Source organism: Protomyctophum parallelum (genome assembly GCF_964188405.1).
Source record: "Protomyctophum parallelum genome assembly, chromosome: 16".
Lineage (NCBI taxonomy): Eukaryota > Metazoa > Chordata > Actinopteri > Myctophiformes > Myctophidae > Protomyctophum > Protomyctophum parallelum.
In genome coordinates this window covers 17724368-17742005 of record NC_139711.1, presented here as the reverse complement: position 1 = coordinate 17742005, position 17638 = coordinate 17724368, and the positions used below count along the sequence as shown (strand labels likewise).

The following is a 17638-nucleotide window of genomic DNA, read 5'->3' as shown; positions in this document are numbered from 1 at the left end:
TTCCTTTCTCTGGCCAGAAAACTGGAAATAGCAGATCTACAAGCTCACAACATGGCGCCATGCGATGCTTTGTGAGCTTGTAGATCAGCTATTCTGTTGTGTGTTGCCGTTGCATGAGTATCATTTAGGGCTTTATGTGGTTATACTGTACAGACTAATCGATTTGGTACAATTAAAAAAACAAAACAATTAAAAAGTATGTTGATTTGATGATAGTGATACATTTTTTACAATTATTCAAGCAAATACAATTCTTGATTATTCGACTAATCAATAGTAATTGATAGAATAACCACTGCAGCCCTAGAACCAGTATTTCTGTGCAGTGCTGTATGGCCAATGCTGTCCACACAAAGAATCGCGACTTCCTACAGTTTCTGCTTTGTTTTGAATGTTTAAAACCCATTTATTTGAACATGGTCTCCCTGTCATCCCAACATATCGTTGTATAAATTCATGTTATGAATAAATAAACTTGGATAAAAACAAAGTTGACAGTATCTATTCACGCCCTTGGTTGAGCTGCCCTGTGGCTTTTCAAATGTGACCTTTCAACAATGCAACAATGTGTGTGTGTGTGTGTGTGTGTGTGTGTGTGTGTGTGTGTGTGTGTGCACGCACTCACGCACGCACACGCGCATACACACATACTACACACACTTTTTGTCTCGCTCTGTCTCCTTTTCTTTTTGCCATACACAATTATTTTGGTAGTACTAGTGTAGCATATTTTTATTAAAACTGGTGAAATCTTTTGCCTTTGATCTACCGCACAGCAAACGTTTTGACGATGCATGCACACTGGTTTTGTGCACCGCTGCATATACTAAATCATACATCCTTTATTCCCTGCCAACACACAAAACAATCTCTTTGGAAATAGATAGGCGTGGAATGGGATCCATTTGAAATAAATAAATAAATACTATTTATAATTATAACAATAATAAATAAATAAAACAAAAAACAACACAAACTCAGTGTAGGACATTTTCTTAACCAGTTACTTTTCTTTTTTATGTCGTCACTGTTGAGCAGAAACCTATATTCTAACTTTTAATTTTATTTTTTTGGAAATTACTGTCCTACTTGATCACACTATAGCGCCACACAAAAGTAGCAGCAGATTTGCAAGCTCTAAACACGTTTTGAGCTTGTCGGTCTCGGTCTGCTATTTAAGCAATTATTTAAAAACAAACATGTGACATGTGAGGTTTCCACCTGACAGAGATGGTATACTTTGTATGTCAAAATACCAACAATAACTGATCTACAAGATCACAAACACATCGCAATGTGTTTTCACGTGAGCTTGTAGATCAGCATTTATTTTCCTTTTATACAAATTATGACAATTTTGCCAAAAATAGGCATGACGGAGTTAATGTGGTCAACCTACATTTTTAATTAAATTGTTAAATTGTGATATTATCTATCAGACACATGCATGCATGTATTTAATTCAGTATGACCAGAAGCGGGGATAAAACATATTTAGCCCCCACTGGCGATAAGATGGCTGTAGGGCAGAGGCATGGATTCACCCCCCCCCCCCCACCGCAAATCCAACCCCTGGACATGGATAGAGAATGCAAAATTGAGACAATGACATGGGAAGAGTAGAGAGAAAGCATGGTGAGTTGCTGGAAGCCCCCGCCCACACTGTGCCAGGAACCCTGCTCTCGTGGCAAGATGAAACACCTTATCTGCCGGCAGCAAGGACCTGTCCTTTAAGTAGGGCGATTGGAAAAAAAAGTCTTTGTCCAGCCAAGCTCGGCATCTCAACTGATCCGTGTTCCTGCTGACCTTTCAGAGACAGGACTGTGGTCACATGCCACAATTTAGATCATCAAAATATAGGCATAGAAAACGTGTGTGCGTGTGTGTGTTTTATTACTATACTTATAGTAGAATTTGAGAAATAGAAATTGTTGTTTTGTAGATGAAAGAAGGTTGTGGTTAGACAGATATAGACAGAGGCGTCAGGTTCCTATAACGGCGGTGGGTGCAGCCCCCCCCAGCGGTGGAAAAGAAACAAGTTTTGTTTTTTCGGTTGGTACTTTATTTACAGTTTGCTAATGAACACAGTGTTTCAGTTCACAACGAACACATTAAATTGTTTCAGCAACTTTGACGTTTTCGACAACATCCTGCACTACTAAATTCAGGACATGTGCGGTGCAGGGAATGTAAAGAGCCCTAGGCTCCAGCGCCTGCATTCGGGCTTGCAAGCCTGTTTTGGAACCAGCCATGTTCGCTGCACCATCATAACACTGTCCTCGGAGTTTACTTATCGGCAGTGAGAATCTCGTCAACACGTCTTGTAACAGCAGGAAAAGTGCCTTGGATGTTGTGCTCGCCGTCTCGTAATTTCAGTGGACAGTGGGTGCATATACTGCATATTGATATTGGCTTATTATTTTGCCTGTGGGTGCTTCTGCTCCTGAGCACCCGCGGAGTTGACGCCGTTGGATATAGAGGTTAGGTTTAGTGTTAGACATGTAGAGGTTAGATTTAGGGGTTAGTGTTAGACATTTAGAGGTTAGGTTTAGGAGTTAGTGTTAGACATGTAGAGGTTAGGTTTAGGAGTTAGTGTTAGACATTTAGAGGTTAGGTTTAGGGGTTAGTGTTAGACATGTAGAGGTTAGGTTTAGGGGTTAGTGTTAGACATTTAGAGGTTAGGTTTAGGGGTTAGTGTTAGACATTTAGAGGTTAGGTTTAGGGGTTAGTGTTAGACATGTAGAGGTTAGGTTTAGGGGTTAGTGTTAGACATGTAGAGGTTAGGTTTAGGGGTTAGTGTTAGACATTTAGAGGTTAGGTTTAGGGGTTAGTGTTAGACATGTAGAGGTTAGGTTTAGGGGTTAGTGTTAGACATTTAGAGCTTAGGTTTAGCGGAGGGTTGGAGTTATGCCTTATTTATTCATTGCGCACTGATGTCGGGCACCAAAATCAGCAGAAAGTTTGATAAAGTTTTGGCTTTTAGGGTTAGGGTTCAAAATGTCAAAGAAAATGTGTAACAAATGGCATTCATAACTCACCAATGTACCATCCTCAAATGTTGACATCCTATAGTAATACAAACAGTCAAACACGTGTGCAGCATTGTGCCATTGTGTGCATACAATGGTTGGGTCCTGTGACCCTTGCCGTGCCCTCCCACCAGAGCCAATCAGCCTGCTCCTAATGAGAAGGAAATTAACTTATACTGTGGTTATCATAGTGTGTGATGTGCACTAATTGCTAAGATTGTATCTGTATTATTTTTCCAAAGATCAGTGGGTTGCTGATTTCATTAATCACACACAAAGCAAAAGTAATTAGAATTTTCATTAGTTTCTTTTTTTCTCTTCTTCGTCTTCGTCTTCGTCTTCGTCTTCTTCTTCTTCCTTAATATGATTGGATTCATTACTTGCGTTGAACAGTCATGCTATAGCCATTACGCACTCTGAGCTTGTTGCTGGCCTTTCACTTGGGTATCATGTCCCCGCTCCTCTTCGCAAGCCTTCTGCGTTCAGCGTTGCGGTGGCACTATTGAACATTTAGCGTGCTTTTGTGTATGTCCATGCCTTTGCTCCATCGTGCAATTAATTGCGACCCCCTCCCTCCACACACAGTCGCAAGTGCTGTACAGTAAATATGAGTCATCTCAAGTGACTGAATAATGGTTAATGAGTCGCCGCCTGCTAGCCTCCATCCGGCATTGCTTTATTTATGACATAAAATAAAAAACTCTGGACAAGTAATGTTTTCATTAAGTAGACATTACTTTGTCAAAGTGTTTGGGTTTTCAGCATGCCAGAGGGAGACGGGGGGCGGGGACGACAACAACTCTTTATTTGATTAACTGCATTTGAATTTACTCAACATACAAACTTGTTCTATCCCGTATTGGTACAGTACTAAAGTACTGCACACAGGCCAAAACACTCCAGCCTTGGCCCGGCCCAGGCACATGGTTTTCAAGCCCAAACTGGCCCCAACCTGACAAAGTATGCAATTTTTCAGCCCGAGCCCAACCTCAGAGGGACACAATATCAAATCACTAATGGATTTCCCTGCGCAAAAACCATGGCAAAAAACACACACACACACACACACACACACACACACACACACACACACACACACACACACACACACACACATATACTGTATATAAATATATAAAAAATGCACCATTTACCATTTTACAACACACACACACACACACACACACACACACACGTGAAGAGTTAGGTAGTCCGTCCGTTACAGAGAAGCAGGGAGAAAATGAACATACCTTTCTTTGAGGTGAAGGTTTCAAAGACCTCTTCACCAACTTTTCAAAAATAGGAAATATTTATCTGTTGAGCCGATCATCGATCACATCCATTGTTTGTAAAAAAAGAAAATCTTAAAAGTGTGAGAACTAACCTACTGATTTAGAAGGCCTCAGGTCTTAAAGGAACTGTTTTTAATATATTGTATCATATTGTCTATGTCCCTCAAACTTATTTCTAATGGTTTGAGGCTAAATCACCACTCTGATATAACCAGTCCATGTCATTTCTTTCTGGCTTCTGAAGCAGTTTTAGTTGCTGTACCACAATGTCCTGAGGTGGTGGGGGCGCTGATATACAAATTATATTATCTTTGAGTCATTATCCTACTATAAATGCGCCACGTCTCTGCGTGTGTGTGTGCGCGTACGTGTGTGTACGGTTGTAATGCACGTAACTCGAGAACCGTTTGACCCACCGACTTCACATTCGACACACGTGTTCCACACCCCCACAGGGAGTGCAGTGCCAGGTATCGAGTCGGTCGGACCCACGGTTCTCCTGAACCACCACAAAAGGCTCTGGTCAGGCTCTGCCAGTGGGCCTAATCAGCCTACATCTGCGTGACATCACACGTACGACCAAATCTGATTGTTCAAAATCGCGTGTTTGTGGGGATAGTAAAAGCAACGCAAAAAACACCCCACAATTTCTTTTTAAAGTTTAATTTCATGTTCTAAGCCCTTAAATGTTAATTAACTTTTTGAAGCTTGGCATGCTCTACCTTCTCCCTGATGCCCTGAATGGTTACCTGCAGTCACATGTAAATGCATGTGCATCAAAGTGTTTTTTGTTAACTCAATGTCCTTCACATGCACTATTTTACAACTAATGCATGCCTTTTTTGAATTCACCTGACAACTTTAGGTCCTTGACATGAAAATGTTTGAGAACCATTGATTTAAACAATATTAGGAAGCAATCCCCAAAAAACGCAACATCCAACCATTATTTCCAAGTGACCTTACAGAAAAACAAGAACAAAGTCACTTATAATAAGTAGACCTGGCAAAACATCCTGTAAAGATTGTAAGAAATAAATGACTAGCACTAGCACTAGCACTATGACTAGGTTTTATTGTTTTATTATCCTTGAACAAGACATTGCCTGTGTGTATATGGGCACAATAAAAGTCAAAAGAGCCACGAGTCAGACCTGAGCTTGATCTATATAAATAAACACAAAGAAGTTGGCCATGGCCCGAATCAAATGAGAGTGACTGGCTTGCAGACCTGTAACTGTTTAATTTGTTGACTGTTGCAGAGTGCTCTTGTCGACCCCTCTGTGTATTTGTGTTTACAGTACATCCATCATTGTACCTTCACTGCACTTCACTGACAAAATAATTTGTACCGAATGAGCGTTGATCGCTGGTAATTAGAAGGTGCGTCACAGTTTCACAGTCACCGTTCCAGGGTCAAGAACGTCGTGATAGTGCCTTTGGAAAAGCATTTAAACTGCTATAGTGCTTTTATAAATTATGTCATTAAGAACGGGTGAAGGGAAAAGTGACACTTTTTTGGCGCAACTAGAAAAACAGACATGCCACACAATGAAACACACACACAAGCACTCACACACACACATACCCCCCCCCCCCCCCACACACACACGCACACACACGCGCGCACACAATATATCAGCATAGTGAGGGTACTTAATGAGGCAGATGATGCCGAGTTCAAGGCTACCATCTGAGGAGCTGATCTCACGCTGGTGTGAATCACACAGCCACACATGCACTGATTTCCTCCAGCCATAGCACTGTGAGAGACTCTGGGTAAACAGGGGTTCAAAGTTCATTTATGTGTTTGTGTTTGTTTGCCTGGCTTAGCGAAAGACCGACACGGAGAGAAAAGATAAAGTGAGCTACTGATAGAGAGAAAGTAAGCGGAGACAATCCGCCATCTCCCACCCTTTTCTCCAGCCTCCCAGACAATGTCGCCACTGTGCCCCCCCCCCCCCCCCCCCCCCCCGACACACACACACACACACACACACACACACACACACACACACAGTAAGCTGACAAAGAAACTGAATAATGTATCCATCAGTCTTTCCAGAGCGCACGTGCCTGCACGCCCCAAACTGCCGGGGCACGGCGCGGAAGCTGCCAGCTTGTTATAGGCTCATTACAGGTGGGGATGACATGTGGAGGTGCAGCCCACCTTGGCATCGCCACCGTGCCCTGTCCTCCGCAGCAGGCAGCGCACCTCCCTAACTCTCCCAGGGTACAGAGAGCAAGAGACCGAGAGAAAGAGAAGGTCTCCCCTAACGCCCCAAAATGAAATTGACAGGCCTCGCTGAAGTAATTGCTCCCAGCACTATTTTCTTTGGCAGGAAATACTGTTATCGACAAATAGGGGGATTCAATAAGCGGCAGGAGATGAGGCTCTCAGCCGCGGTCAAAAGGCTGCGACTGTCCTCTGCCGTGTCCCCTGTCGCTCTCTCACACACACTCTCTCTCTCCCTATTTGTCCTGTCTCACTTTACTATCTTTTCCTTTTCACACATCTTTTCTTTCTCTTTTCTTTCGCTCTCCCTCTCTTCCTTCCTCTTTTCCCCTCTCAACCCTTTGCTCCCCTCTCTTTTCTCTATTACTTTGAATCCCCTCTCTCTCTCTCTCTCTCTCTCTCTCTCCCCCGCTCTGGGGTGTCTTTTTCAACATTTTTCTCTGTTGGCTATTTCTTTGTGTCTGAGGAGGAAAAATACTATTAGCCAATAGCCAGCAGGTACCACGGCTCGCCATGATTGGTGTTTCACTGCTGCTGCTGCTGCGGCAGTGGTGTAATGTTGATATCATCCCATAGGATCCCATTGATTTAGACTGGGGTCATTAAGCAGAAGATTATGGTCACTGTCTTTGGTTTCCAGAGGTAAAGGTCAGAGCACAGCACACACAGTGAAACCAGAGCACCGGCTTTTCTGGACATAGCCGTGCTTCTGATGGGAATCGCAGCGAGAAAAACATCTTCCTCGTACCGCCCCGCCCTCTATCTCTCTCTGTCGACAGAATGGTTTGTGCAGGAAGTCATGTGTCGAAAAGATTTGGCACTCTGTTGTATCTTATTTGGTTGCATGCAAGACCCTTAACCACATTAACACAAAATGCTATTTTGGGCAAATTGTCCTACATTTTAGCTCAGGCTGTGAAGGCCATACACACAGCATACTGTAGATGCCGCTGTATAAACTTCAAGCTGGGTCTGCAAAAGATTTAATGTCCTATACTAACTAACTAAAGTGAATCCTGCATCACGTGAGGCGGATTTTTGAGCAGAGAATCCCAGTCCCCAGTTTTACATCTCCCCAGCCACATTATAGCCAGCTCTAACTGGGGGATCCCAAAGTGTTACCAGGCCAGGCTGGAGCTCTAATCCCGCACCTGGTCCTAGGCCTGCCCTGTGGTCTCTTCCCAGGTGGTCATGCCTGGGGAGGCGACCAGGAAGCATCCTTACTAGATGCCCGAACCAAATCATCTGGCTCCTTTCTACACAGAGGAGCAGCGGCTCTACTCAGAGTCTCTCCCGGGTGACTGAGCTTCTCACCCTATCGCTAAGGGAGATCAGATGCCCAATTTGTCATCATTGCATTAGTCACCAGTATGTTTTGTGAGTTTTAGTGAGATTTAGGCAAAGTCTGTAGCAAATGGTGTGTTTGTCAGACGTAAATGAGAGAGTTTTATTGTACAACTATTACGGTTCAAGAGTTATACCAATTTGAAAACTTTGAGGCAGAGGTTGGCTTACTGGGAGGGTGCCTGTAAACGCACAGACTGACGGGAGAGAAAACATGCACAAGTCCATATCTAGAAAACCAGAACTAAAAGAACAGTAATGTTTTTCTTGAAGTAAAAAGAAAAAGTAAAGGCAAGGGAGATTGTGATTGTGACTGCTATAATTGAAACAAACCTTTGCCATATAAATGCTTTATTATGCGCCATTGTATAAATGGGAAAAGATTTTCCCTTTGATGATGAAGAGTGTGCGTGTGCCTGTCTATCTTCTAATCTAGCTTTGTTTCCAGTCATAAAGCGCAGTGCAGATCAGCCCTAGACTGTCACAAGTCTGGGGCATAAAAGGTGCCGAGATGAAAGCCAGCTTTGAGCTGAGGGAAACGGGCCGGTGAGAAATATTGACGTTAATGAGAAAGGATTCTCTCTTCACCTGTGGCGTGATAACTGCAATCAGCCAGGTGAGAGCTGGGTCAATCATGTCACTGCCTTTCAAAATATACTTCAGAGACGGAGATGAATGGTACCGTACTTCTGTACGGATAGAGCGAGGAGTCGGAGAACAAACTGGGGAACGGAGACGGTACAAAAGCTGATAATTAACTGTAAGTGCACACTCAGCACAAACTGTCACAAAATGTCTTCCCTGAGCTGTGCGACATCACCCGAAAGGTTGGCGAGTAGTCAAAGTAGAACAGGGCTCATTTTGAATTATGGGCAATAATGGGAAAATAAATCTTCTTGTAATCAGCACCACAATGATCAGCTGTATACCTTTCTGGTGGTATATGCTTTCTTCTCCATAGAAATAGAGTACCATTTGCACCCTCTGGGCTATATATATGTGCTCAGAATTGTCATATGATAATGAAGAAGCAGTCTTGACATTGGTAGTGCTGGAGGCATTGCCTCCTACACAGCTTCATCTCTGCAGGTGTAGGCAATGTGATTTTTAGGGCCAGTAGACCTGACACGAATGTGTCCGGTCATTATTAGAATAATGGGACCATGAGCTCAGATCACATCTATCCAATATGAATTTCACCAATGTCCTGAGGGCAGACCGTTCTGTCCCAGACACCCCACCCCCCCTTGCCGTTCGCCAACAGAAACCATGCTGATTGTTTCACTCTGACTCTGCATTAGGCGCTTCTCTTCCCTTCAGATAAATGAGCTAGCTTATTACTTACCAAACTGCCTGGACAGATCACTTGGTGGGGAACCCACAGTTTGGGGATGAATACATTGAAGATGACTTTGACTTGTCGTCTGATCCCAGCATTTCTGGTAGTGTTTCTGCAGTCTGCATCCTGTCTTTGGTTTGTTTGGTGCAGTACCATAATACTTTCCCCTCTGTAACCTGGGTTTCTTTGACGACATGCCCAGAAGATGACTCATTCATTCCAAATGTGTCTCACTTGTAGCTGGTATATCTGTATGTGACAGTGGTGAAATAATACATAAAAAATGTCTCAGAACCTGCGGAAATAGTTTTGACACAATGTAATTAGTGGTTTGATAGCTTGGTCTTTTTTTTGCATGGATGTGCCATTACTTCGACTAATGGATTTTGTCTTCTGTATAATTTGTTACCTTGGTGCAGATATTTATATTACCGCAATTGAGAGCAAAACTATCCCCAATACATTCTTGACATAAAACATAATTACGGATATTTAGAATGGAGAAGCGTTCTACATTTATTTCAAATTAGTTTTACTGTTCTCGATGTCGCTCATAAAATAACCATAAAAATATTGACAAAAGATTGCATGTTTTCACATGCACCGTAATATGAAACCATCTGTACGTACAGTGCATGAGTTATGGAGCAGTTCTGTGGCTCCACTGCGCCATTAGTATTGTGTGTCAACAAATACATATTGTGCATTGTTTACTGGGTGTATGTCACTATCTCAGTCAATATGCAGGCTCTCTTTATGCAAGCGTCAATGTGATGGGATACCAAGTTTATGCAATCAGGAGATAGAACTCCTTACAGGAGACAGGATAAACGGTGATGAGACAAAAAATTAGAAGACAAAATTGGAACTGGGAATGCTATCAAATTGACGCCGATATATGATCTTTGTGGAGTTATCGCTCACAATTTTATACAATTCTTTGTTCACTATAGGGGGGGGACCCCTGTTACTGAACAAACACTATAGCAGCAATGATTACTATCGGAATGTAAAAATCTAAATCTAAACATCACTTTAATGATATGGTAACTTAACTGAAACATTTGATCAGTAACACCCCTGGAAATGTTTGAACAAGATTTAAATCATCATGACAGTGACCGTATGACTGCCAAAAAAAGCAACCACTTGCGCAACAGAATCTATGAACTGAACAATATCAAGGAGTAATGCAGTTATTAGCCTCTATTCTTAACATTGGTCATCATTAGGGAAGATATTTCTGTGTAATTAATGGACCTTCGCTGTATAGTCTTTTACTTTTAGAGATGCTTATTTTCTGTTCCTGCATCTGCCTCGGTTATTTTTGTTAACTTTCCAGGGCTTTGCAAATCTGTTATGTCATGTCCCTTAATCGGCCTTCCACCCACACACTTTATATTTGTGCCGAAATCATCTTGCTTTCTTTTTTTCTTCTTCTCCCCATTCAAGGTTTTCTTCTATCATATTCCCGTCGTCATGGTGACTATAACTTTTATGCATAATGTGATATAATCATCCTCTTCCATCATCTTTGTTTTGCAGGGTGGACTGAGGAACAGCAAGCATGAGTTTACGCTTTCGTCCCAGGACTATGTCCATGACCTGCGCTCCGGTATCACAGAGGACAAGCTGCTAAACTGCCTGGAGTCTCTCAGGGTCTCCCTGACCAGCAACCCAGTCAGGTCAGTACTCACCGCTCCATGGGCTTGTGCTGTACTCTACCACAGTGTGCTCCTATGAATGAAAATGGAATTGCTTTTGGCTCTGTGTTGATTAAACCACCCGTGACATGTGATTCCATTTTGACATGGATTGGACATTCCGTTCGTGATTTGTTGCATTTTTGGTAAAATAGGCCCCTCCCACTAACTTTGGATGACAATTACGAATGACGGCCAGAATTCAAAGATCAGAATTCTGCCTGTGGTGTTTTAATCGGATAGGTCCAGATTTGTACCGATTGTTGTGAGCTTTGGAAAAAAATATGTAGGTGAAGGACACAAAAGTGTGTTTTAAGAAAATTCTAAATGGTGGAAAACCTGTCCTGACGGAAATGGCCCGGGTGTGGCCAGGGAAGTGGAGCGGTCTTGATCAAGAAACAACACACCACTGAATTAAGCGATTGACCAATCAGAATCAAGCATTCAACCAAGCCATGTAATACAAATATTTAACTAATGAAAAGGTATTAACACGAGCTTGGGACTAAATAATAACCTTTGCGTTCATTGGAACACTGGCTCTTTTTTTCCCTTTCCTGAAAAGTAATGGATTTTTTTAAAGTTGCCCCAGACATCATAAACTTTATGCAATCAGTGCCACAGTATGTGCCTGCTGGTCCATCCGGTACTAATTGGGTATGTGTCAGCAGACCTCAACAGCATCTATTCCATGTGGAGTGATCGGCTTGGTTAAACAAGAATAGCCCATAGCATCGGCTGTTAAACAAGCATAGGCAATGTCAGTGTGGCTGACCAAATGAGTCCAAGCAGCGTATAGTCACTGGAGGCACGTCTGACATCCCACAGTACTCTTTCCATTAGACTCTAATAGATAGGAAGTCTAGTTTTCCACATCAGAAAACGAGCCATTCTCTGAGACCTTAATAAGCACATTCCTTTCACCCAGAGATCAACCATGTGTCGTGTGTAGAAGCCGCCCCCCAAACTGCTCACATTAAAAGTGACCCTTCCCCATTTACCCTCTTTATTATGTTTGGAGTCTACTTAAAGCTAGACTTAAGATAATTCCTTTTTTTTCTTCTTCTTCCTTCTCCTTGTGCTTATAGGCTATTGCTGCAGAGCTTTGATTAGCTCCTCACTCAATCATAATTAGGCAGCGCTCGCTCTGAGAGCTCTGTCTCCTACCCGCTACCGAAGTTCTCCCGCTTTGTAAATGGGATCTTCAAATTTAATTTGGTCCCAGAAGCGCAAAGGAACCCTCAATGACAGCACATCCTTTCAATTATTTACCAGCCTACGGTTCGAGAGATGTTTCTTAATGTGAATCAATGAATGGTGCATATAAAGTGGTCATCAGATGAGTGGCAGATATTTTCTTATGTGGACAGGACCGTGGGTGCGGGGATACAGAGACCTTCCAGTGGGAGCATTTATTTGATCTGCTGCAAACCAGCGGCATTATACAGTATTTACATCCTAACCACCCAGAAACAAAGATGAATTAATACTAGCTTTGGGTTGAATTAATACTAGCTTTGGGTTGGTCTCACAGAGAAGTGCATGTAGACTCATTGAAGGAAAAGACACTGCATTCCAAAGTCATCATTAACCACCACCTACAGGCTACAGTATATGTGCTTCGTTGGCTGAAGTCCCCCAGGGCTCTATGCTTCAACGACATAGAGTCTGTGGGGGCCATGGGGCCGCAGCCCCCATGAAGACTCCCAGGGCCCCTTTAGGCCCCCATGAAGATTTTCGTGGACATTTTACATTTACATTTACATTACATATTTTCTGGGAATTCCAAACATTTTGGACCTCTCCGCCAGCAAATATTCGGGAAAACAGCGCCTCCCCTGTTGTTCCTCAATTGTTGCGAGGCAACAGCTTGAGAGACTAATCCGCCGGCTGTCCAAGAGGTGTTAAAAAGTAGGCTACTCAAATGCTAATCAGGTTTCTTTTGTTTTCACCTAGCCAGATGTCCACAACATCAAAGCGTGTCAGAATTTCATGGTAGTTGTTCTGGAGTCGTGACATAATAACACTGATCAAGAATTCACCAAAGAGACCTAACCCTACACAGACTAGTGAGACCATATCGTCCAAAATAGGCTGATCAGTCGTTGTCTAGTGTGTATAGGCTAATTCATTGGTAAAAGTATGCTGAAATAACTCATTTTTAGACCATTTGGGAAATAAATAAATAAATAAATCCGCGGCGGCGGCCTCGCAATTCTGCAGCCTACCCAAAGGTAAAACGCACCCGCCGCCTATGATCTCTCTCTCTCCCTCCGTATCTCTCTATATCTCCCTCTCTCTCTTCCTCTCTCTCTCTCTCTCTCTCTCTCTCTCTCTCTCTCTCTCTCTCTCATATAATAATAATAATATAGTCCTGAAAGTCCTCACCTTGACTTGGACATTGGCCTATAGAAGCTGCTTTAAAAGTACCAGCGAAAACAACTTATTTTTTTCCGCACTGCGTTGGGGGACGGGGGGTGCGGGGAGGCGGGGCTGCGGACGGGCCCCCTTGAGGATTGATCAAACTCTTCGGCTCTGCTATGCTTTAACATTAACATTTGCAACAACTACAAAAACACAGTATCACAGTATCAATACTGCAATGTAGCCAATCCTCAAGTAAAGTACAAATACCTCACAATTGTACTTAAATAAATGTACTTAGTTACTTTCCACTTGGATTTGATTTCAAAGACCAAGTGCTTCTCTCTCCCCCCTCCCCCTGCCGTTTACCTGTGTAGGAAGGTAGGCCTGAGAACTTAAGGCCTGGCCAAAGCAGTATAACCAGTTTCATCTCCTCAGCCTACCTCAGTATAGACCAGTCCATTTTATTACCAATTGCAAGACAAGATCTACAGTACCACTAAAATATGTTTAAAAACCACTTGTCTTTTGCCATTTCTGACAGGCTCAATGCATGTGCACACATCCACACAAAGACTAGTTGTTTAAATAATAAACACTGATAGTTATATACCGTAATCAATGCCTAAACGTATTTATAAATAAAACATATTAGGCCAAAAATACAAATACACTTCTTTTTTTGTACTTGATCTGAGGAAGTTTTTATCCTTTGTCTATTACATTATAAAAAAAAATAACATGACACATAACATCAGTGACTTGTGCTTTTGTTTGAAATGTGCAAGCTGGAATGTAGGTGCACAGATATTTTATAATATAATATATAATACTACGGTAAATTGAAATTAAAAGGTTGAGTAATGCTGGGTATATTGTTACATGTTTCACAGCTTTGACAGCAGCAAATTACTTGGTTAAATTTGCAAGCTGGAATGTATAGTTACTCTGGCCTCTGTCCTACTGCCACCTACTGTCCATTTATTGTATTACACAGTGGGTGAAAAAAAACACACCGCTTAAGACTAAACCCCACCCATCAGAGGTGTGGCTTCCAGACCTACCTTTCGCCTGGAAGGTTTTGAAACCGTACAGAAACCTGAGAGGGACAGACGTACAGAACCCTGAGAGGAACAGACGTACAGAACCCTGAGAGGTACAGAACCGGACTGTAGATAAATGAATGACTCTCCCCCCAGTGATTTGCAGAGCCGCAAAGATAGTCTCGAGCTACACTTAGCTGTGGCGACACGTGTCAGCCTTTTCACTCAGAAAGGCCAACCATAGCCGCAGGTACGCCATACAGGCCAGGCCTGCCTTCTGGGCATTTTTACAAACGGCTGAACTTGTGACCACAAAAATAAAGGAGCTGGCCTTCTACGGAGGAATAACATCGCACTGATGGCCAAGTGAGATGGGCGCCCTGGGGTGCGCCTGCTGGGGATGGTAGTGGAAGTGTCAGCCAACACCACCATTTCCTGCTCAGCCTGACACTCTCTTGTTACCCCCCCCCACCCCCAGACCTAATGAGATGGGAGGGGACACGTTATTGTCTCGAAGCATAGATAAGGTTACTCACAATTCCTAGAAATGTTGGGGGTGCAGTGTTTCTGATTCCACTATGTTAATGTAACCTTTGTATGTGCTCTTGTATACTAGAAAAAAACCATGGTGAAAATATCAGAACAGTGCATTTATTATTGTTTGCATTACCACCTGTGGATAAAGTCTAGTTTGCCTGCCTTTTGAAGGTGATATTTCATGGGGCCTTTGTCATTCATTTCCTGTTGATGAAGCCACCGTTTTCATCTGGCAACATAATTCTCCCTAGCAGGAGTTATAGTTAAATCCTTGGTTGGCTATATTGCATGCTTTTAGAGTACATCACTATTCACAGCAATGTATTCTTCAGTACAGAGACCAACTTTCACTGCAGCAAATGCTAATGATGGCGTTGTACAGCCAAGGGCTGATTACTTCTCAGTATTCCAGTTCTCCTACTGTTGACAAGGCAAGACAAACTTGCTGTATGAAATTGTCTTGCACTTGTTCATGCAGTTCAGATCTCTCGAGCACACAGTTTTATGTCAGAGAGACACAATTATATATGAGGAGATTGGAGAGGATGAAATATAGATCTACATTTTGCTCCTAGGAGAACATTATGCCAGTAGCACTGATGACAGTCAAGGACGTTCACTTCTTTTTAAATTAACTTAAATATGTTTTAGAACTGTTTGACAGAGATATCTTAAATTAAAGACGTTTCATCAGTCACAGCATGTGGACTGTTTTGTGAGGCTTTCTAGTCCAAGGACATTGGAGTGAGGGTATCTTTTCCTGCCGACCTCTTGAGTTGTACTTGTCTTCCCAAGCAATACCACAGTAACATAGTTTAATCGTTTTAGAATTCAACTTGAATCATAGCCAACCCCTACTGGTACCACTGCGCAAAAAGCATGGAATACGGATGTGTATATTACAGGAAACTCCATGTAACTCCCAAATTGTACCATCACACCTGTATATTACCGTATATTACTGTAAACTTGAGGTTTTACGGGCAAATCTAGTGCCCACAATTGCCCGTTAACTCCTCTTTTCACACAGTGTACTGTAGGTCTTGGGGATGGTGTGGACTACCACATGTCTTCTGCAATACACATCACATGCTTTGACCAGCCGCTTGTTTTCACCTGGCAGTGAGGACTTGAAGTTGTATCGAGGGGACGTAAATTGTGCGGAAGAACAAAAAAGTATATAGTGTTTAAGATAGTGGTTAAGCAAACTGATTCCAGGACGCAGAATATTAAAGTCTCAACGTGAATGCAGTGCCGTGTCTCACACTCGGTGTGCTTACTGTTGCTTTGTATTGCTCCTGTGATTTCCGGGCAGCCAGCTAATTTCCTCCCAGAGGCCTGTGTTTGTGTAATAGTTTAATTGGCTGGGCTGAGCACCTGTTTGGCAGCACAGGTGGCCACAGCGCCAAGGTGGTTGGGGCCTTACCTCCCCAGCAGTCCCACACATGTGTGTGTGGCGCGCAGCCGCACGCAGGTCCACCCACAGATCCACTCTCAGATGGCAGCCATTGCCTGGAGAACTCGCATCCCTTCAGCACTGTTCCTTCTAGGCTGCTTCTTCCTTTTTCACTTCACTCTGGAAAGAAGAAAAACAAAAGAGAGAAATCCATGGCCAATTATTAATGCTTGATTCTCTTTCTTTCACCTTTCTGAAGAGACTTGTGAAGTGAGATAGCAACTGTGACACATAATTACTGCTTTCTTATTTTAAGTGAAAGTATATGGGTGTTTCATGGCAGCCAATTTCCTTAAACTGTTTTTGTACCCCTTTTTTATTTCTGCAGTTTCGAAAAGTGCCACAATGTCCAATATCACAATAGATAGTAGTAGTAAAACATTACAGTTTTGTCTTTGCACCGACCAGATTAGAAAGTCCATAGTCATGCCCATACCCGAGGCAGGGGTTGGCGAAAGGGCCTTTCTGTGTGGAGTTTGCATGTACTCCCCGTGTCCCCTAGGGTAGATACCCTCACAAAAAAACATGCAGTGGGCTAATCCTGGTCTCTAAACTACCTCCCCCTGGCCAGCCGGGGTGCCTGACGGAGTGGATTAGTGGATTAATGGGACTGGTCGGAATAACGTGTTCCTTCCACGTGCTACGTCCGTCCGGGGAAACTAGATACTAGATAATAAGAAAAAAAATTGTCCATTGTCATGTTTCTGTTGGCTTTACTAGTTGCATTTGTATTTTATGCCAAGATACCTCAACTTCTTTTTTCTGTCCACTGTGTTCCTATAATATTGCTTTGAAGTAGAGCGTTTATAAAGCTCACTTTCTCTGATCGACCTGGCACTCTACTCCATCAGTACCCCTTTATGAATGAGAGAATGCCAGAGGTGAGCATTTATTCATTTACCCATTTTGGGAGGCAGCACACACATTCAGAGTTCCCCTTAAGCCCTCAGTATTACACTATGACTCTGTCAAATCCTGATAGTGACTTCCATATTGGTGCTGCTCGCTCTCACATCACCAAGACATTATTTAACCACTTATAACCCATTAAAACTGAGATTTATATTTTAACCACTTTAACCATTATTTTATGCTTTGGGTATTCAAATATAGCAGATATACATGCTCACTGTGCGTCACTTCGTACCGCGCTGTGAGCTTGTGGATCTGGAATTGTTTTTAAATCTTGAACATTTGGGCAAATCCTAATTATAATGTATTTTATAATTTATAAACTAAACTTTCATGTCAAATATTACTGCTCGGGGTCCCTGGAACAAAATATTTTTAGATGG

The 17638-nt window shown here is 42.6% G+C and overlaps 1 protein-coding gene across 4 annotated transcripts in view; it reads left to right on the top strand.

The window, feature by feature from the left end:
* Positions 1-17638, top strand: part of diaph2 (diaphanous-related formin 2) — a 589988-nt gene that overhangs the window by 155460 nt on the left and 416890 nt on the right. For all 4 annotated transcript variants that reach the window (XM_083785413.1, XM_083785414.1, XM_083785415.1 and 1 more), the window contains one exon: positions 10786-10925. In XM_083785413.1, the coding sequence (XP_083641539.1) occupies positions 10786-10925 (140 nt within the window). The remainder of the gene's footprint in view (positions 1-10785; positions 10926-17638) is intronic.